The sequence below is a fragment of the Onychomys torridus genome, chromosome 15, assembly GCF_903995425.1.
Source record: "Onychomys torridus chromosome 15, mOncTor1.1, whole genome shotgun sequence".
NCBI classification, from domain to species: Eukaryota; Metazoa; Chordata; class Mammalia; order Rodentia; family Cricetidae; genus Onychomys; species Onychomys torridus.
The window spans coordinates 73,226,395-73,249,079 of record NC_050457.1 but is presented as its reverse complement, the minus strand read 5'-3'; the positions used below and the strand labels follow the sequence as shown (position 1 = coordinate 73,249,079).

The window sequence follows — 22,685 nt, the reverse complement described above, 5'->3', positions numbered from 1 at the left end:
CCAGTGTTCTGTCTAACCTTGTGCTCTTCCGGGCCTGACACACTGCATCCCACTGGGAGTACATGCTACTGGGACATGGGGAAAGGTCACTCTCTACCCACTGCCCCCTTTTGTGTGCAGAATTACATCCTCTGAAAACATATGACTATTCCAAACATATGACTTACCCAAAATGCTCTGGATATGAACTGCTTCAGATTTCAAATTGTCTGGAGCATCATGCCAGAGAGGGGTTTAAGTGAATCTGTTACAGGGTGTCTATGAAAGGAATCCTGAGCCACACTTGGCAGGCAGAAACCTTTCGATGAAATCCCATCTGAGGACACAGAAACCTGAAGCTCAGGTGCTGGAGATTGGAACTGAGCAGATGGGCTGACAGGAATCATCAATGGTGGGGTCACTGGAATGCTCTGGGTCCCTGAGGGTGACCCACCATGCTCGGTAAATCTTCCTCCAGCCTTCCCAGGAAGCCCTCCTCCCTGGTGTGTTCTGGACCCCTCCCAGAGGCCCTGACCATCATGTTCTTCCCTGGGTCTTGTCAAGATCTCCTGGGGTCCAGGACCTCCAGTCTCAGCAGATCAGGCTCTTCTGTAACCTTTAGAAATCAAGGAATAGAATATCTGGCTCAATACAAGTCCTGAGGACCTGATGAAATGACCTATGTGAAAACAGCCAGGCAGCAGCTGTTCACCAGTAACTGTGGGTCTGTGACTGTCCTCCAGAGGCGTGAGGGAAGTTAGCAATCTGGGATTTTCACTTTAGACAACCCCCACTGGCATTCCAAAGCAGTACATTTTTGCACCAAGGGCATGCTCCCACCATCTCAGGCCCCTTGGTCTCTGTCCTCTTGACCCTCAGTGTTGATTGCAGTTGGAAAGCCTGGGCCTGGACACAGAACTGACTGACCTCCAGACTAACCCATGCAGCCTGGGGCTCCCTCTGTTCAGCAAGAAGCTGGCCTTAAAGTCACTGCTGGGCTCTAGGCAGTGGTCATATCCCTTCAGGGAACTTATTTGTCCCCACAGTTTGAAAGTCACCACTATGGTGTTTACATTTGCACAGACTCGACTATGACAAGCTATGTGCCTGTGCACACTGACACACACACACACACACGTGCATTTACAGATACTCATGCATATGAGTGACATACATGCACTCACACATGCATGCACACATTCACAGGTCATGCTAACAGCTGCATGTGCTCCAAGCCCTTCCATCTGATGCCTCGGTTTACCCCATCCCGAAAGGTCTCTTTCCTATGGTATAAGTGTCCTTTGCTGTGACTGGGCAGCTGGTTTCTTTGAAGCCGACTTATCTGTGTTGTATCTTACCTGCCCCTTTGGAAACTTACAAATGGATTTTGCTGAGGATTTGCTTTGAATTTCCAACCTTAAAAGAAAGTCTGCCACCCGGTGGGTCTCCTTTCAAGTCTCCAAACACCGGGGTGTCCCATTTTCCTTCAAGGTAGGAGCCAGTGAGGTTTATGCATCTCCCCAGGGAGTCGTGTGACAGAGAAGAAGCCTGGGGAAGGGCTACCAGGCTTGGAAGCTGTGCTGCAGCACAAGGTTCCTGAATGCCTGAAACCAGCAATTATACTTCTAACTGGTTTGAAAGGAAGGCTCAGCTCTAGAATTAGGGCTCAGAGGAAAAAAAAAATGTTCAGGAGCCTGGAAATTCTACAAGAGGAATCTGGAAACATTAATGTACACTCAAAACCCACAAACAAATGGAGCACAAATACCAAACAGGGTTATTTATAGATAAAAACCTATGGAAGTGAGCAATACAGAACTGAGGTGTTCAGGTCAGTTACCATGAAGATGAAAAGTCCGAGAAATTAGATAACACAACGTGTCTGGTCTGCCTGAAGGCGGTTTTATAACAAATAACCTAAGTCATAATAACCTCCACTTTAAAAGACAGAGTTTCTGTGACTGTTCTGAAAGGAGGCAAACTGACGTGATCTTAAAGGTCGTGGACGGCATGGTGTCTTGACAGTAAAAACCCATTCACCGCTTTGCACTTGAATCTTTTTGGAAACCTGGTGTCTTCTGATACAACGTGATGCTTCTTTTACAGACAACAAAACTGAGAGCTTGTCCCGGCATGCACGTGTGGAGGGAGTACTGGGATAAGGACATACCAGCAAATCTGCTGAATTCTACTCCTCCCCCACTCCGTGTGTGTACGCATGCGTAAGCATACACACGTGTGTGTGTGTGTGTGTGTGTGTGTGTGTGTGTGTGTGTGTGTGTGCGCGCGCGCGCGCGCACGCCACAAAGCCTAAAAATTCCATATGTAAGCCCACAGAGCATCTGCCCGTGGCTCCCAGAGTACAGCAGTCTATTTCAAGCCTTTACTTAGGGCTACATTTCAAAACTAATTCCAGCACCACCAAGAAGAATCCCTGGGGACACAGGCATTGTCACACCTCTTCTCTTGTATTTTTGGTCGTGAGTCTAGCCTTGAACAGCTGAGCCATCTCTCCAGCCCCACATCTTTTCTCGTTGCTCCTTCCTCTCCTTTTCCTGAGCTGGGCTGGAAGACATTTAGAATCTGACTCAATCCAGCAGCCAGCACTGCTCCCAGTCCAGAAACATGGCTACATGAATCTGATGAACAGTAAGGATGGGCCCAGCCCCCTTTGCTTGTCCCTAAGCAAGATATCCGTTGGTAATGAATGTTCTCCTGGGAGATCTGTCATTATCTGGTCAAGAACACGTCATACCGAGCACCTAGTGGGATGAGGCCAGGCATGATGCTTATACCAATTCTGTACAGAATAACTCACAGCAGACTCATCTAGCCCCAGTGTCAACAAAGCCACAACACACTTGTACCCTCATCGTGTCCAGATGCTGGTCCCAAAGCTCCTAAAGGGGGCATCACTTTGTCTTCTTTAACCCAGTGCCCAACACGCTAAATGGATGAGGCCACAAGGCAGCTGAGGGTAACCCTGGCAACTAAGGTACAATGGGAACCATGCAGAGTTAGAGAGACCCTGTCTTTGGATCCACCTGTTAGCCTGTTGGCTGTGTGGGAATGTCCTCATGTTTAATCACATAGCTGCCCTCCCACCTCCAAAAGCCAGAGCCTGGTAGGTAAAGTGTTTGCTATGTGAGCCTAAGACCCTGAGCCTGACATCCAGAAGCCATGTAGAAAGAGCATGGTGGGGCATGCTTATAATCCTAGTACTGGGGAAGCAAAGACGGGAAGATGGCTGGGACTCAGCTCAGCCTCATCAGTGAGTTCCAGATAAAGTGAGAAATCATATATCACAATGTGAGGTGGAGATGGATGGTACCTGAGAAGTGACACCGAGTTTGACCTCTGGCTTCTGCACAAGGACGTGCACACACACTCGAGAGCACACACACACACACACACACACACACACATCTTTTTTTTTTTTTTTTTTTTTTTTTTTTTTTTTGAGACAGGGTTTCTCTGTATTGTTTTGGTGCCTGTCCTGGATCACGCTCTGTAGACCAGGCTGGCCTCGAACTCACAGAGATCCACCTGGCTCTGGTCCCGAGTGCTGGGATTAAAGGCTCGTGCCACCGCTGCACCACTCAGATCTATATTTTTTTTAAGCCCTCAGCAAAGCAAGATCAAACCAAAGGCACACTTAATGGTTTTGTTTCTCGAGTGCAGGTCCGGATTCTGTGTTCTCATTAGCCCTCTTTTTTAGCACTGTTCAGCTGAGCCCCTAAAGGCTGAGGAGACAAACACTGTGTTTCCCTGGTGCCACCTTAACAACCGCAGCTCCGGAGAGAGAAAGAACACCACGAATATTGTCATAGACTCCGGAGGATGTCACCAGGCTCTCCTAGTGAAGGGTGAAGAGTGTCACATCCGAGTCTTCTCTCGAGAGATGCAAGTAGAGACAGTTGAGAAGAAATGAGAGTTATTCAAGAGAAATATCTGAGACTAGACTCTGGTTGTTATACGGAAACAGACCGGGAGGATGGACGCTCTGAGCATAAGACAGACAGTCCTTAATTGTATCTCCTTCACCGTTTTCAGTGTTTCCTATTCCTTTTCCTGTCTCAGTGAATCTGTAACGAGTGCTTGGTTAACTGTTCTTGTCACTACCAAAGTTCTGACAAATGTAACTTAAAGAAAGGCGGCTTCTCTGAGCAGGCAGATCCAGGGTACAGTCTATCACCACAGGGAAGTCATGCCAGCGGAAGTGTGAGGCGGCATCCCATCCCGCGCTCTGTGAAGAAGCAGGGAAAGTTGAGCTCTGGGTGCTTGCTGAGCTGGCTTTCTCCTCACTCAGTCTGGGACCCTGAATGTTGCCTGGAATGTTGCCAGCCACATTCAGGGTGAGTCTTGCCACTCAGCTAATGCAATCTGGAGACTCCCTTATAGACTCAGCAATGGCCACAGGACGTGTGGGAGAGGGGGTCTCCTCTCCCTGTCTCGTGGCACTGCAGGGCACACCAGTGAAAACCACTCAGCCACTGGCAGAACCAGAAAAAGAAATGCTGCTTTGGAAATCTAATGTTGGCCTGTGTAATACTGAGGTGGCCGACAATCTGAAGCAGGCAGGCCGTGTGTGCTCACTACAGGGCTGGGAGCCTCCCACTGGCTAGCCTGGTGGAGAGCAGGCACTGAGCTGCAGGCTTCTGGCAGCCTCTCTCCGGCCATCAAATTGACTTTGCACTGGACTCTATGTTCATGACCCTCCCGGGAAGAGGAAAAAGGCAACAAAAGGCCACTTGTTCCACTGGGAGTTTGTCGGTTGTGTCTCGTAACAGTTGGGACTTTCACGAAGAACAGGCCAAGTTTATGTTCGTGACAAAGCCATTGAATATTCCAAAATTGCTGCAAGCCTGTTTGTCTGGGTCCTTTTATTCAGGATTCTCAGTCAGATCATCAGTCATCAGTGCCGGACAAAGGAATAAAAGAGATGGTTAAAATACTCACATTATCTCAAATCGCCTGCCCTCATGGATGTACGAGCCAACTTTCCTGCACAAACATTTTCCCCATGTGTGATGCCAAAGCTTCGGACTCTGACCGCAGCCACAGCTTTGGGAGTTCTAGACTTGGGTGGCCCCTTGTTATAGGGTATATCCACCCTTCCTAAAATGTCAAAGTACATAAGTAAGCATGGAGCTCATACTCGGGCGAGACTGATGGACGTCGTTACAGTCACCAGGCAGCTGCTCCCTCCCCTCTCCTCAGGTCCTCCTTCTCCCTCTGAAAGCTCACTTGGTCTGACTGGAACTTTATAGGGGCGTCAGGTGTCCTGGGTAGCAGGAGACAGCAGTAAGCCCGAGAGCCATTGGAAATGGGGAGAGCACCCCTGCCTAGATTTCTGGCTTATGACTAAGAAGGCCCCATCGGACTACAAGCTCTGATTTCACGCGTGCAGGCTGCTCTTCCATCCTCAGGTTTCCAGGATCTGCACCCTTGGCCAGTCCAGCACCTCTCATTTGTTAACCAGAGAGAGCTAGGGTTGCAGCAAGCTTCTAGCCTCTGGCCCCACAGCCTGGGCGGAGGCCCCCCTCCGTGTATGGGTGGTAGAGCAGGGCTGTGGTGTAGTATGGAGACCTGACTCCAGTTCAAGGCCCAGGACATGCACACGGTCACACTGTGACATCAGTGTAGCACCCCAGGAATACACAGACCCTTTTCAATTACCAAGAAGTAGTGGGCAACTGGAGGCAGGTGGCCAGCTGATGGAAGGCAGTTGTGTCTTGTGAGGTGTTTGGGCCCCATCTGTGTATAACATGTGCATGGTTGCTCAAAGAGAAAACTAAACCCCAGGAAAGCATGACCCTGATGAGGAGTGAGCATGCCCACAAGGTCAAAGGTGACAACTCAAGTCAGCAGTCACTTAAGAGGCTAGATGACTAAGAGCCACAGCAGGCTATCCAGTAAGGATCCACTGTCATCCCAACTTCTGGTGACAAACCACAGGCTCTCAGATATACGTTTGTTTCAATCCTGACACCTCTTTTCTCATCTCTCATGGCCTAGCAGACATGTCCACCCCTCCGCCTTCAGGCCACATGTGGCTGAGAATAGTTATGAATTTGACCCAACATGAAAGCATGAACTTACTGAAAACATTATGAGACTTTTTTTTTGCATCCTTTTAGTTACTCAATTATGTGGTTTTTCAAAGAGTGAATTTTGTAGATGAGAACATGTTGTCACCTATCAAATGGTTGGACACACCCAGCTTCTTCTCTGAGTCTTCTCAGCCACCTTCAGGTGGAACAGGTTCTCTGGCCCACGGTACGACCTGGTCCTCAGTCCTTCAGAACACACACAGTCTTTTTGAGAATGTGGTTCTGACCTCTGACCCCCCACACACCTATCTCCCAAGCTATATAATGCTTGAAATGACAGGAATTCAGTAATTGTTCCCAAGCGTGGATTTTAAATTTTAGTTTTTAATTGCATTGTGAACACATAATATACACATCTATATATAAATGTATTTGTTTCCGTGACTATCAAAGAAAACCCAGAAGTTACACTTGAACCGTTCTAGTGAGAAGGCTTCGGTCTGAAATGATGCTCTTCTCCTAAGGGATCCTTCAACTGTGTCTCAGAGATGCAGGGAGGCTGCCTTCCAGCCTCACAGACTGAACAGTTTGGATAAAGCTGAGGCTATGGTTTGGAAACAAAAGTGTCTGCACCCCCAAAAAGTTTACAGTCTCTGGCTCTCCATTGTGCTCTCTGTCATAGAAAGCTGTAGCCCCCTACCTGTTCCATGAGAGTGCCCCATCGTCCTTGCTGGTGGTCAACACTTCACCTCCATTCTGACATCAGAAATGCCCACTACTTTCAACAAACCTATCAGGAGACCGGTCCATTGCTATGGCTCTAACCCGGTGTCTCTTTCCATCTCACACAGGGTCGGATCTGCAGAAAAGCCGGCAAGTCAAAAAAGTCCTTCAGCCGCAAGGAAGCCGAAGCTACCTTTAAGAGTTTGGTGAAGACTCACGAGAAATACGGCTGGGTCACCCCGCCCGTGTCTGACGGCTGATGCTTGCTCGCACCCTCGACGCTTCAGCAGCCCGTCCACACTCCACCCTGCCATCTCCTCCCACCGCTGCGCATCTTCTACCCTTTTCTACTCCAGCCAGAACTGTGTCCCGAATTCAAAGGACACACTTAAGTTATTTATGAACTGGTGTGTTTACGGAGAGAAAGAGCAAACTGTTCAGGATTGTGTTTCCATAATAAACGACCGTCTCTAAGTCACTTTAGAACAAACGTCGAGATGATGATGTTTCCCAGCCCCCGGCCCCTCCGCCCACCTGTCCCATAGCCCTTAGCTTCTTTCCCTGACAGCAGCTCTGAGCAGCGGCCGGAATCTCAATGCCCCGCCCTCTTCATTTCCATGTACAAGGCGTTGCTCCCAGGTCTGGAGCACGGCGCACCACTGGGCCCTGCTGGCCCCTCCCTGTTCTGCTGTGCTCTTTATCTCTTTCTCTTCCTGGCAGGTCGACATAACTTGAAGACATATCTTTCTTTCTGTGGCCTGTGGTCTGCTGTGATGACATTTAGACCTCATTCATGCTATGACCTTTGGCTCATGAAAACACAAACCTTCACATTGCCGGGTTCTAGTGCTGACTTAAAACTACAACTGTCCACTTGATTAAAATGTGCTCCCTTGCTTACCTTGTGCTGTTCACAGGTCAACCAGTGCCATTGGATGAGAGGCAGGGGGTGCTGGGGTCACCAGGGGGGTTCAGGACGGAAGGTGCACGCCCCTGGGGCTCAGAGCAGCAGACCCGCCAGAGGGAACGTTCTCTTCAGACATTAGGGAATGCTCCACCAACAGTGCGTCTGTGTCCATCTCCTCTCGGCCACCAAAAGACAATTGTCCGTTCGCTGAGGTCATCGGACTCATTTTGTCTTCCGTGCCAGTGACAGAAGACACCAGGACTGCCAAAGGACACCAAGTGACACGTGGAGGACTTGCATGACCCGGTCTGTTACTTCACCCACCAGTCACTTGTGTGTCCCTGAGGTTGAGGCGGGAGCACCCTCACTGCGGTGCAAACTTCCTGTTATTTAATCTCACCACACTTTCACTTTGCTCTTCTGTTAAATTACCTAGACCTTTCTAAGGTACTCCATGAAATGAGGAGATGATGTTTATGATAACATTTGGAAAACGGTAAAATGTTCATTCCAAGTGGAAAATCTTATTGGACACATTTTAAATAAAACCATGCATACCTGACACCTGGCCTCCAGGATCAATTATTGTGAGCTAGCCTTCTACTGGAAGTCATTCTTCCTCCCTTCCTCCCTCCCTTCCTCCCTCCCTTCCTCCCTCCCTTCCTCCCTCCCTTCCTCCCTCCCTTCCTCCCTCCCTTCCTCCCTCCCTCCCTCCCTTCCTCCCTCCCTTCCTCCCTCCTTTCCTCTCTCCTTCCCTTCCTCCCCTCCCTTCCTCCCTTCCTTCCTCCCTTCCTTCCTCCCTTCCTTCCTCCCTTCCTCCCTCCCCTCCTCCCTCCCCTCCTCCCTTCCTCCTTCCCTCCCTCCTTTCCTTTCTCCCTTCCTCCATTTCTTCCTTTCTCTGTCTGTCTGCCTTTTTAAATGTATATAGATGTTTGCCTGTATGTATGTCTGTGCGCCACATGCATGCCTGGGGCCTTCAGAAACCACTAGAGGGCATCCAGTCCCCTGGAACTTGATTCACAGATTGTGATGAGCCACCATGTAGGTGCTGAGAATCAAACCCAGTTCCTCTGGAAGAGCAGTCAGTGCTCTTAACCACTGAGCCAGCTCTCCAGCCCCGCTGCAAGTTTTTCATCTACATTTAAAGTATTATTATTATTTCACACACTTCCAATACCAAAATACCAAATGGAGCAACATTTTACAGGATGGAAACATATCTTAGGAAGCCAGTCTTGCAAACACCTGGTTGACGCAAATGGTTCCAGGGAGCTGACTGGAACCTACCAGAAAGCATGGCTATAGGACTGGCCATGCTCAAATGGTGCCACTTTGGTTTTCCAACTGTGAAAGGAGAGCCAGCTTCTGGCTGATTCCAGCAATTGCTTGGGCAATGTGGGATTCTCATTGTTCAAATGTGCTTAGAGACCCAAAAAAACTCATCTCAAAGGCCAGAGACTGGCTCTTCCCGGTGTGCCTGGGAGCCAAATCATCACTTTGTGTCTTATCACTTTTTCCTTTTTTAAATTAAGGAATGTTTTATTCGTTTTACATACCAATCACAAATTCCCCCTTCTCTTCCCTCCTCCCTCCCCTCCAGCCTTCCCCTCCAAACCACCCCAAGAAGGCAAGGCCTCCCATGGGGAGTCAGCAGAGCCTGGTACATCCAGTAAAGGTAGGTCAAAGCCCCTCCCCCTGCCTCAAGCTGTGCAAGGTGTCCCACCACAGATAATGGGCTCCCAAAAGCCAGCTCATGCACCAGGGATGGATCCTGATCCTACTGCCAAGGGCCCCTTAAGCAGACCAAGCTGCACAACTGTCTCCCATATGTAGAGGGCCTAGTCCAGTCCCATGAGGCTCCACACCTGTTGGTCTAGAGTTCATGAGTTCCCACTAGCTTGGTTCGGTTGTCTCTGTAAGTTTCCCCATCATGATCTTGTTGCCCCTTGCTCACAGAATCCCTCTTCTCTCTCTTCGACTGGACTCCTGGAGCTCGGCCTAGAGCTTGGCTGTGGATCTCTGCATCTGCTTCCATCAGTTACTGGAAGAAGACTCTATGATGGTAGTTAGGATATTCACCCATCTGATTACTGGGGTAAGCCAGTTCAGGCACCTTCTCCACTATTGCTAGTAGTCTAACCTGGGGTCATTCTTGTGGGTTCCTGGGAACTTCCCTAACACCCAGTTTCTCCCTATCCCCATGATATCTCCCTCTATCATGATATCTCTTTCATTGCTCTCCACTCCATCCCTGTTCCAGCTTGACCATTCCACTCCTTTATGTTCTCATCCCCCATACCCTACACTCCATTGCTAACCCCTCATCCCCAGTTTGCTCATGGAGCTCTCATCTATTTCTCCTTCCCAGGGTGATCCATGCATCCCTCTTAGGGTCCTTCTTGTTTCCTAGCTTCTCTGGAGCTGTGGGTTACAGTCTGGTTATCCTTTGCTTTACACCTAGTATCCACTTATGAGTAAGTACATACCATGTTTGTCCTTCTGAGTCTAGGTTACCTCACTCAGGATGATATCTTAGTTCTGTCCATTAACCTGCAAATTTCATGATGTCATTGTTTTTCACTGCTGAATAGCACTCAGTTGTGTATATGTACCACATTTTCTTTATCTATTCTTCAGTTGAGGGGCATCTAGATTGTTTCCCAGTTCTGGCTATTACATATAATGCTGATATGAACATATTTGAGCATGTGTCCTTGTGCTATAATTGAGTATTCCTTAGATATATTCCCAAGAGTGATATATCTGGGTCTTGAGGTAGATCGATCCCCAATTGTCTGAGAAATTGCCATACTGATTTCCAAAGTGGTTGTACAAGTTTGCACTCCCACCAACAGTGGAGGAGTGTTCCCTTTGCTCCACATCCTCTCCAACATAAGCTGTCATCAGTGTTTTTGATCATAGCCATTCTGACAGGTATAAGATGGTATCACAGAGTCATTTTGATTTGCATTTTTCTGATGACTAAGGATGTTGAGCAATTCCTTAAATGTCTTTTGGTCATTTGAGATTCTTCTGTTGAGAATTTTGTTTAGCTCTGTAGCCCATTTTTAAATTGGATTTTTCAGTATTTTGATGTCTAATTTCTTGAGTTCTTTATATATTCTGGATATCAACCCTCTGTCAGATGTGGGGTTGGTGAAGATGTTTTCCAATTCTGTTGTTTTGCCTTATTTACTGTGTCCTTTGCCTGAAGCTTCTCAGTTTCAGGAGATCCCATTTATTAATTGTTGCTCTCAGTGTCTGTGCTACTGGTGCTATATTTAGCAAGTGGTCTCCTGGGCCAAATGGATTCAAGTCTACTTCCTACTTTCTCTTCTGTCAGGTTCAGTGTAACTGGATCTATGTTGAGATCTTTGATCCACTTGGACTTAAGTTTTGTGCATGGCAACAGATATGAGCTTATTTATAATCTTCTACTTGTTGACATCCAGTTATGCTAACACCATTTGTTGAAGATGCTTTCTTTTTTTCCCTTTGTACAGTTTTGGCTTCTTTGTCAAAAATCAGGTGTTCATAGGTGTGTGAATTAATGTCAGGATCTTCCATTCAATTCCATTGGTCCACATGTTGGTTTTTATGTCAATACCAAACTGTTTTTATTACTATAGCTCTATAGTAGAGTTTGAGGTCCAGGATCGTGATGCCTCCAGAGGTTGCTTTATTGTACAGGATTCTTTTAGCTATACTGGGTTTTTTTTGTTTTTCCATATGAAATTGAGTATTATTCTTTCCAGGTCTGTGAAAAATTGTGTTGGTATTTTGATGGGGATTGTATTGAATCTGTAGATTGCTTTTGGTAAAATTGCCATTTTTATTATGTTAATCCTACCTATCCATGAGCATGGGAGATCTTTCCATTTCCTGACAATGTCTTCAATTTCTTTCTTCAGAGACTTAAAGGTCTTGTCATACAGGACTTACACTTGCTTAGTTAGAGTTACCCCCAAGATATTTTATATTATTTGTGGCTATTGTAAAGGGTGATGTTTCTCTGATTTCTTTCTCAGCTCTTTTATCATTTGTATATGGGAGAGCTACTGATTTTTTTTTAGTTAATCCTGTATCCTGCCACATTACTGAAGGTGTTTATTAGCTTTAGGAGTTCCCTGGTAGAATTTTTAAGGTCACTTATGTATACGGTCATACCATCTGCAAATAGCAAAAGTTTGGCTTCTTCCTTTCCAATTTGTATCCCCTTGATCTCCTTTTGCTGTTTTATTGCTCTAGCTATGACTTTGAGTACTATATTGAATAAATATGGGGAGATTGGACAGCCTTGTCTTGTTCCTGATTTTAGTGGGATCACTTTGAATTTCTCTCCATTTAATTTGGTGTTGGCTGTCGGCTTGCTGTAAATTGCCTTTATTATGTTTAGGTATGTTCCTTGTATTCCTGATCTCTCCAAGACATTTATCATGAAGGGGTGTTGGATTTTGTTGAAAGCTTTTTATCATCTAATGAGATGATCATGTGGGTTTTTTCTTTCAGTTTGTTTATATGGTGTATTATTTTGACAGATTTTCATATGTTGAACCATCCTTGCATCTCTGGAATAGAGCCTACTTGGTCACGGTAGATAATTTTTTTGATGTGTGCTTGGATTCAGTTTGCCAGTATTTTATTGAGTATTTTTGCATCAATGTTCATGAAGGAGATTTGTCTGTAATTCTCTTTCTTTGTTGCATGTAGAATTCTGCACTGAAACTATCTGGTCCTGGGCTTTTTTTTTTTTTTTTTTTTTTTTTTTTTTTTGGTTGGGATACTTTTAATGACTGTTTCTCTTTCCTTAGGGGTTATAAGTCTATTTAAATTGTTTATCTTGTCTTGATTTAATTTTGTTATGTGATACCTATCCAGAAAATTTAGATTTTCCAATTTTGTAGAGTAGAGGTTTTTGAAGTATGACCTGATGATTCTCTGGATTTCCTCATTGTCTGTTGTTATGTCCCCCTTTTCATTTCTGATTTTGTTAATTTGGATGTTCTCTCTCTGCCTTTTCATTAGTTTGGATAAGGGATTGTCTATCTTGTTGATTTTCTCCAAGAACCAACTCTTTGTTTCATTGATTCTTTGAATTATTCTCGTTGTTTCTGTTTTATTGATTTCAGCCCTCAATTTGATTATTTCCTGCCATCTATTCCTCCTGGGTTAGTTTTTTTCTTTTTGTTCTAGAGCTTGTAGTTGTGCTGTTAAGTTGCTAGTGTGAGATTTCTACAACTTCTTTGTGTGGGCAGTTAGTGCTATGGCTTTTCCTCTTAGCACTGCTTTCACAGTGTCCCATAAGTTTGGGTATGTGGTGTATTCATTTTCATTAAATTCTAGAAAGTCTCTAATTTCTTTCTTTATTTCTTCCTTGACTTATTGGTGATTCAGTTGAGCATTATTCAGTTGCTTGATTTATTGTTGTAGGCTTTCTGTAATTTGTATTGTTGTTGAAATCTAACTTGCCATGGTGGTCCAATAAAATACAGGAGGTTATTCCAATTTTTGTATCTGTTGAGATTTGCTTTGTGACTGAGTATGTGGTCGATTTTAGAGAAGGTTCCTTGGGGTGCTGAGAAGAAGGTGTACCCTTTTGTGTTAGGGTGGAATGTTCTGTAGATATCTATTAAGTCCATTTGAGTCATAACATCTGTTAGATCCCTTATTTCTCTGTTAAGTTTCTGTATGACAGATCTGTCCATTGATGACACTGGAGTGTTGAAGTCTCCTACTACTAGTGTGTGGGGTTTGATGTGTGATTTAAGCTTTAGTAATGTTTCTTTTACATATGTTGGTGCCTTTGTATTTAGAGCCTAAATGTTCAGAATTGAGACTTCATCTTGGTGAATTTTTCCTGTGATGAATATATAATGTCCTTTCTGATCTCTTTTGATTAATTTTAGTTTGAAGTCTATTTTGTTAGATATTAGGATAGCTACTCCAGTTTTCTTCTTAAGTTTGTTTGATTGGAAAGTCTTCTCCCAGCCTTTTATTCTGAGGTAATATCTGTCTTTGAAGTTGAGGTGTGTTTCTTGTATGCAGCAGAAGGTTGGGTCCTGTTTTTGTATCCATCCTGTTAGCCTGTATCTTTTTACATGCGAATTGAGTCCATTGATATTAAGGGATATTAATGACCAGTAATTGCTGATTGCTATTATCTTTTGGTGGCAGTAGGCATTTGTATTTCCCTCCTTTGGGATTTGCTGCTATGGGTTTATCTATTGCCTTTGTTTTCATGGGTGCATCTAACATCCTTAGGTTGAAGTTTTCCTTCTAGTGCTTTCTATAGGACTGGATTTGTGGATAGGTATTGTTTAAATCTGGTTTTGTCTTAGAATGTCTTGTGCACTCCATCTACAGTGATTGAAAGTTTTGGTGGGTATAGTAGTCTGGGCATCTGTGGTCTTTTAGTGTCTGCATTATGTCTGTCCAGGACCTTCTGGCTTTCAGAGTCTCTATTGAGAAGTTGGGTGTTATTCTGATGGGTCTGCTTTAAAAGTCACTTGGCCTTTTCCCTTTACTGCTCTTAATAATATTCTTTCTTTATTCTGTATGTTTAGTGGTTTAATTATTATGTGGCAATGGGACTTTTAGGGGAGTCTAGTCTATTTGGTGTTCTATAAGCTTTTTGTATCTTCACAGGTATTTCCTTCTTTAAGTTGGGAAATTTTCTTCTATGATTTTGTTGAATATATTTTCTGTGCCTTTGAGTTGGTATTCTTCTCCTTCTTCTATCCTTACTATTCTTAAGTTTAGCCTTTTCATGGTGTCTCAGATTTCCTGGAAGTTTTATGTTATGACTTTTTTAGCTTTGGTGTTTTCTTTAACTGACTGGTGAATCTATTTCCTCTATTGTATCCTCCATGCCAGAGATTCTCTCTTCCATCTCTTGTATTCTGCTGGTTATACTTGCATCTGTAGTTCCTGTTCATTTACTCAGATTTTCCACTTCCAGCATTCCCTCAGTTTGTGACTTCTTCATTGCTTCTGTTTCAATTTTCAGGTCTCAAACTGTTTCCTTCACCTGTTAAATTGCTTTTTCTTGGTTTTCTTGACTTTCTTTAAGTGATTTATTGATTTCTTCCAATTTTTTGTTTGTCTTTTCTTCAATTTCTTTAAGGAAATTTTTCATTTCCTCTTTAAAAGCCTCTATCATCTTCATAAAGTTTTTAAGGTCACTTTCTTCTGCTTCTTCTACATTGTGATGTTCAGATCTTGCTGTTGTAGAACTGCTAGGTTCTGGTGGTGCCATATTGCCCTCTCTGCTGTTGCATTTTTTTACTGGCATCTGCCCATCTCTTCCTCCAATAGGTGCAAGAGGTACCTGTGTCTGAGCAAGCTGCTCTTGGTCCAATCTGTGCTTGCTGTGTCTGTGTCTCAGGAAGCCACTGAGGTTGCAGGGGCATGGGTGGGTTTGGAGTAGGGAGTGATTCTTGTAGATTGCAGGGACTGATGCAGGGGTAGTGATGAGGAAGCCTGCCTGCAGGGGTCTTCTCTGCTGGCCAGCAACTGGATGGGGGTTTCTGGGCACAGGTTGTGCCCCCAGGCCTAGATCCTAGAGGCAGGACTCTCTCGATGGGAGAAGAGTCATTCACATCTTGGTCCGATCCCACTTCTTCTCTTGAGACAGGGTCTCATGTATTCTTGCTAGCCTCAATCTCGCTACATGGGTGAGACTAGCCTTGAACTCCTAATCTTTATGCCTCCAACTCTCAAATGCTAGAATTACAGACATGCGTCCCCTTGCCCAGTATATTCAGAGGCGGGGCTTGGACACAGCTGCATGTACCTAGGCAAGCACTCTACCAATTCAGCTACATCCCGGCCTTCTTACCACTTTCTTACTCTCCCCAAACATGCACAGCCGCTGCTGGGCTGAAAGGACAAGCTGTTGAGTAGCTTGCCTACTCAAGTTCCTCCCAAGCAGCCATGATTAGTAGAAACTAGATGACAGTAAGCTGTGGCGTCTCCTGTGGCTGCCAGTTGTTACAGTGTTTCTTCAGCTGTGGATTTTGAAACAAACTGTTCCTCAGATACCAAGGGAGACAGTCTCTAGACAAGCTCCTCTTCCAACCAGTACTTTCAGGAGAAAAAGCTGAGCTTGCAAAGTTAGGTCACTGAGTTTTATTTATTGGCTGAATGAAGAACTGTCCCTTCCTTGTTCCAGGGTGGGCTATTCCAGAAGTGCAGCCAGGAGACTTGGTATCACCCCAATGGCCCTGTGATGTGGTGATATTGTGTTCCCCAAAATATTGTGCACCCTAATAAACTCATCTGGGGTCAGAGAACAGAAGAGACACTAGATACTGAGGCTAGAAAATGGTGGCACTCACGCCTTTAATCCTAGCATTCCAGAGGCAGAAATTTGTCTGGATCTCTGAATATACTGGGCAAGGGGACGCATGTCTGTAATTCTAGCATTTGAGAGTTGGAGGCATAAAGATTAGGAGTTCAAGGCTAGTCTCACCTATGTAGCGAGGTTGAGGCTAGCAAGAATACATGAGACCCTGTCTCAAGAGAAAAAGTAGGATCGGACCAAGATGTGAATGACTCTTCTCCCATCGAGTTCAAGGCCACAAGTATACAGCCAAGCATGGTGACTCATGCCTTTAATCCCAGAGAATGACGGCAGAAAGAGAAAGATATATAAGGCATGAAGACCAGAAACTAGAAGCATTTGTCTGGTGAAGCATTTGGCTGGTGAAGCATTTGGCTGGTTAAGCTTATCATCTTTGGAGCAGCACAGTTCAGCTGAGTTCCATTCTGGATGAGGACTCAGAGGCATCCAGTCTGAAGAAACAGGATCAACTGAGGAACTGGTGAGGTGAGGTGGCTGTGGCTTGTTCTGCTTCTCTGATCTTCCAGCATTCACCCCAATAACTGGCCTCAGGTTTGATTTTATTGATAAGAACTTTTAAGATTCTTTACACTGTGACTTCCAGCCACCAAGTGGGGAAGCATCACACTCAACTTTACTTTTTCTGGCACCTGGAGTTTAATTTATTTTGCATGGCCTTCGGTGTCGCTTTTGTATAAATCTATGGAATCAATCGATTATTTGATTTTTTTTAAATGCCATTTCCAGGTAGGGAGATGGTTCAGTCAGTGAGACACCTGCTGTGCAAGCTTGAAGAACTGCATTCAGCCCCTCAGAGCCCATGTTAAAAGCCATGCATAGTAGCGTGTGGCTATAACTATGGCCTAGGAGGGAGTGGGGGTAAAACAGGCAGATCCCCAAAGCTCATCAACCAGCCAGTATAGTTGATTAATCATTGGACTCCGGGATCACTGAGAGACCCTGTCGCAAAACAATAACAAGGAAAGACACCAAACATCCGTCTCCAGACGCCACGCAAGTGTATAATATACACAACAAAAGAAGCTTTTAGTGAAAATTTTTAAAAGACTGAAATGGGTCAAGTTTCTAATTTTAAAGGCAGTAGGAGATCCTTTAAAGTTCAAGTATTGCTACGACTCTGTCCACCAAAAGCCACCTTCCCTATGGTCTGAGCCATGACAGGGCGGTGTAGATGCACCATGTCCACTACATGCTGACCACAACTGTTGTGTGCTGCTTGGGCCTCGCTGTGTCCCTCTTAAGGTCATGCCTGTTATGGAGCCCAGTGTGAGAAGGAAGCTCACTCCAGGCCCAGCCAGTTCCTGGAATCTCACTTTCACAAAGCTAACAAATTCATCCCCCTTCAGGCCAAAAGGTGACTGGACAGTGGGCAAAGTCGCTCATATCCCACCATCTCCCCCCACCCAGTTGGAAGTCAAATCAAGCCAGAGGTCACAAAGCCACAAGAACAAAAACACAAACAGTTGAGCTTCCTCACAGTATAAAACTCCTTCCCCAGCAGAGCATCTTGAATACTCATCACAGCCTTCAGACCCTTGCTGGCACCTCCTGTGGTCTACCAGGTAACTGTGGAAGATGAAGAGTTACTGGCATCTTAGAAAACTCTGCATGAGACCTCTGTTACTGTTCCCATCACCCTGGCTATACACACGATACTCCTGTAAGAGTCATTCATGAAAGTTCATCATTTTATGATCCAAGGTATAGCTCCTAACTTTTCAGTCCCTGTATTTGTGCCATCTACTGAAATTGGACCTCATTGCTTTTAGAGAAACAAGTCTAAACCAGTGAAAAAGATCCTGGGTTGCCAGAGAAAAACCCCCATAATCATACAATTGGATCCATTCACCTGCCTGGACCTGGGTTTCCTCGGCTGCAGTCTCTTAACTAGACACATGTCACACTGACATGAAGGTTGGAAGGAAAGCACTTTGAGACCAAAGACTAGTGTGTGAGCACACTCTTTATAAAGCACCAAACCACAATCCAGCTTTCCTTCTACCAACCACAACAAAGGTCACATATCCAGGAGCCTCTCTGGGCATAGCTCAGCATGAGGATCACAAAGAGGCCATGCACCCATATCATCTCTCCTGACCCCAAGAACCAACCATAATTTTTGGTAAACAAGTTAGGTCTCCACCCAGCTCAGTTCCTCTCAGCGCCATCTTTGGCTTTTGCAGCCTGACATGTGCTCAGCATACCCACAGAAGGACACAGCCCAACCCAATTGTCAAGCATGGCATGGAAAGATGCCCTGTGTGTGGAAATTGAGTGTTGATGTTTCAGCAGAGCCCTTCTGACAGCATGAGGAATTTTAGTGGGACTAGCTTGGTGAAGAGGTAGAACTTGTGTCCCAACTGTGTAAGTGCCATCATTGCATCTCTTTGACGCACTCTATAGACATAGAGTCAAGACCAGGCAATTAGTGGCTTGGCCAAAGTCAACTGAGTCCAAGCCAAGGCTATCCTGCTGTGGCTTCCTGCCACTTCACAGGTGCTTCTCAGGAGACCACTAGACAGTTCATATGGACACACATGAGTACATATTTTCTCCTAATATTAGATCAATGTGGCCACCAGTCTTCCATGGTGTCTGGGCAACATCTGGGGTAATATACTCCATGTTAAAGTGGTGGGTACATGGGTAGAGTTTCCACTACTGCAGCCTTGGGAAGCTGCAGTGAGGAGCTTGTAATAGCAGTCCTGCATTTATTTATTTGTTTATTTATTTGTTTGTTTGTTTATTATGTCTTATTATGCTCTGCCTCACTATGTTTTACAGCCTATGGCTCTCACGGTATTATCATTAAACCCTAGGACCCATCGAACCCACAGCATGTGGCCAGTGAACTAGAAAAGCCAGAAAATGTTGACACTTGGTAATGAGTAAGGTTAGCTTACTTCTTGAGCAAACAGAGGAGCTAAGTGTGCTGGCCAAAGAGATGAAATCAGAGCTTTCAAAGAGAGTGCAGATCCAAGAGGAAGCAAGAGTGTAGTCAAGACTGTAGCACTCTAGATAAAAGCAAAATGGACTGAGGAGTTGTGCTGGAGAGTTTTATGTCAACTTGACACAAGCTAAAGTCATCTGAGAGAAGGGAGCCTCAACTAAGAAAAAAAAATTTCCGTAAGACCTGGCTGCAGATCTACAGACTCAACGCAATCCCCATCAAAATTCCAACACGATTCTTCACAAACCTTAAAAGAACAATGCTCAACATCATATGGAAAAAAAAAACAGGATAGCTAGAACAATCCTGTACAATAAAGGAACTTCCAGAGGAATCACCATCCCTGATTTCGAGCTCTACTATAGACCTATAGTAATAAAAACAGCTTAGTATTGGCATAAAAATAGATATGTGGACCAATGGAATCGAGTTGAAGACCCTGACATTAATCCACACACCTATGAAAACATGATTTTTGACAAAGAAGTGAAAAAAAGAAAGCATCTTCAAATAGTACTGGTATAACTAGATGTTCACAAGTAGAAGAATGCAAATATATCCATATCTATTACCATGCACAAGTGGATCAAAGACCTCAACATAAATCCAATTACACTGAACCTGATAGAAAAGAAAGTAGAAAGTAGTCTTGAATGCATTGGCATAAGAGACTACTTCCTAAATATAATACCAGGAGCACTGACACTGAGAACAACAATTAATAAATTGTTGGAACTTCCCATAACTGAGAAGCTTATGTAAGGCAAAAGACACAGTAAATAGGACAAAAAGACAGCCTACAGAATGGGAAAAGATCTTCACCAACCCCACATTTGACAGAGGGCTGATCTCCAAAATATATAAAGAATTCAATAAACTAGACATCAAAATACCAAATAATCCAATTTAAAAAATGGGCTATAGAGCTAAACAGAGAATTCTCAACAGAAGAATCTCAAATAACTGAAAAACATTTAAGGAATTGCTCAACATCCTTAGTCATCAGGGAAATGCAAATCAAAATGACTCTGAGATACCATCTTACACCTGTAAGAATGGCTATGGTCAAAATCACTGATGACAGCTTATGTTAGAAAGGATGTGGAGCAAGGGGAACTCTCCTCCACTGTTGGTGTGAGTGCAAACTTGTACAGCCACTTTGGAAATCAGTATGGTATTTTCTCAGAAAATTGGGAATCAATCTACCTTAAGACCCAGCAATACTATTCTTAGGTATATACCAAAAGGATGCTCAATCATACCACAAGGACACTTGCTCAAGTATGTTCATAGCAGCATTATTCATAATAGCCAGAACCTGGAAACAACCTAGATGCCCCTCAACCAAAGAATGGATAAAGAAAACATGGCACATATACACAATGGAGTACTACTCAGCAGTAAATGACAATGACATCATGAAATTTATAGGAAATTTATGGATGGAACTAGAAAATACCATCTTGAGTGAGGTAACCAAGACTCAGAAAAACAAACATGGTATGTACTCACTCATAAGTGCATAGTAAATGTAAAGCAAATGATAACCCAGCTACAATCCACAGCTCCAAAGAAGCTAGGTAACAAGGAGGGCCCTAAGAGGGATGCATGGATGGCCCTAGGAAGGGGAAATAAATGAGATCTTCTGGGTAAACTGGGGGCATTGGGTAGAGGGAGGGCTAAAGAGGAGAGGATAGGGGGATGGGCACATGAGGGATTGGGATGGCTGAGTTGGGAGACAGCTGGAAAGAGAGAGCAATAAAAGAGATATCTTGATAGAGGGGCCATTACGAGGTTAGGGAGAAAACTGGTGCCAGGGAAACTCTCAGAAATCCACAAGGAAGATGTCAGCTAAGACATCCAGCAATAGTGGAGAGGGTGCCTGAACTGTACTTCTCCTATAATCAAATTGATAACTACCCTAATTGTCATCACAGAACCTTCATCCAGTAACTGATGGGAGGAGATACAGAGATCCACAGCCAAGCACTGGGCTGAACTCCGGGAGTCCAGTTGAAGAGATGGAAGAAGGATTATATATGCAAGGGGGGGTCAAGATCATGAGGGGGAAACCCAAAGAGACAGCTGACCCGAGCTCATGGGAGCTCATAGGCTCTAGACCAACAGCTAGGGAGCCTGCATGGGAATGACCTAGACCCTCTGCATGGGAGTGACAGTTATATAGCTTGGTCTGTTTGTGGGGTCCCTAGCAGTAGGACCAGTATCTGTCCCTGATGCATGAGTTGAATTTTTGGAACCTAATCTCTTTGGTGGGATGCCTCGCTCAGTCTTGATGCAGAGGAGAGGAGCTTGGTCCTGCCTCAACTTGATATGCTGTGCTTTGTTAACTCCCGTGCGAGGCCTGCCCCTTTCTGAGGAGTGGATGGAGGGGTTAAGAAAAGAGATGGGGGAGGGAACTGGAGGAGAGGAGGGAGGGTAAACTGTGGTTAGTACGTAAAATAAAAAAAAGTTAATTAAAAAAACTCTGGCTGCAGGTAGGCCTGTAGGGCATTTTCTTGATTAGTAAACGATGGAGGGGGCCATGTCCACTGTGGGTGATGCCATCCCTGGTCTGGTGGTCTTGGGTTCCATAACAAAGCCATGGGGACCAAACCAGCAAGCAGTACTCTCTCATGGCCTCAGCATCATCTTGTCTCCAGGTTCCTGCCCTGTTTGAGTTCCTGTACTGACGCCCTTCAATGATGAACAGTGATCTAGAAGCATAAGCTGAATCCACGCTTTGCTCCCCAACTTGCTGTTTGGTCATGGTGTTTCATCACAGCCATAGTCACCATAACTAGGACAGGGGTCAAGCATAATGTCTCTGGGTCTCTGAGGCATGCACAGTGAAAGGGAGAGCCCTTTGCCACTTCCCCAGCAGAGGTGGGATGGCCCTGCCTGGTAGACCTGCAGCCACTCTGTCACTAGATCTTGGGCAATGGCTGGTGGTGACGTGAGATTGGCTGGGATCAGAGCTGTCCTAATCTTGCTGCGTGGTGTGACACTATGTGACTAGAGTTCCCATCATGACAATGTCAGAAATGGGTGCTGGCTAAATGTCATGGGTTCCTGTGAACTTTTAAACCAGCCCCATAATTCACCCTGACATTTTAGTGATTACTCTTTTCAAACATATTCTGCAGTCCTCAGAAAACAAAATGCATTCAACCCTAAAGTGCAGACGAAGGACGTGTTTGTCCCCCAGAAATGGCAGGTGTACGAGTGTATCAAACTACCCCACCCTCCTGGGGAAAATAACGATTTTTGGAAGGCGAGCCTTTGAAATCAATAAATGAAATGTCTCTGCCTGGAACATCTGCTGCGCCCCTGGTGTTCTGTGCCTGGCAGTACTTGGGATTTCTTCGGGTTTCCCTGTGTGTCAGCCTCTGAGATGCGAAGGGCGGCTTTCTGCTGTGTCAGCCTCTGAGAGGCATCAGGGCAGCTTTCTGCTGTGTCATGCCCCCGGGTTTTCCAGGCTTTGACTTCCTTGTGATTTGCTAAATGGAAACTCTGAAGCATGCCTGGGTCTGCTCCCTACAAATCGCTGAAATATAACTGAACCGAAACTAATTGTGCATCCGTGTGATGTGGGAGGTTTTTTTTTTTTTTTTTTCTTCCAACTGCACTCTCATTGTAAAGATGTGCAGACATGTTTTCTAAAGAGGTTGGTATGGTTTCTCAACATAACTAAAATATTGTGCTCAGCACAAG

General features: G+C 44.9%; 1 protein-coding gene across 1 annotated transcript in view; it reads left to right on the top strand.

Annotated features, from left to right (window-relative positions):
- Positions 1 to 8,224, top strand: part of Ube2ql1 (ubiquitin conjugating enzyme E2 Q family like 1) — a 40,213-nt gene extending 31,989 nt beyond the window's left edge. The window contains exon 2 of the mRNA XM_036207208.1: positions 6,884 to 8,224. Within this exon, the coding sequence (XP_036063101.1) occupies positions 6,884 to 7,015 (132 nt within the window). The 3' untranslated portion in view covers positions 7,016 to 8,224. The remainder of the gene's footprint in view (positions 1 to 6,883) is intronic.
- The last annotated feature ends 14,461 nt before the right edge of the window (positions 8,225 to 22,685 follow it).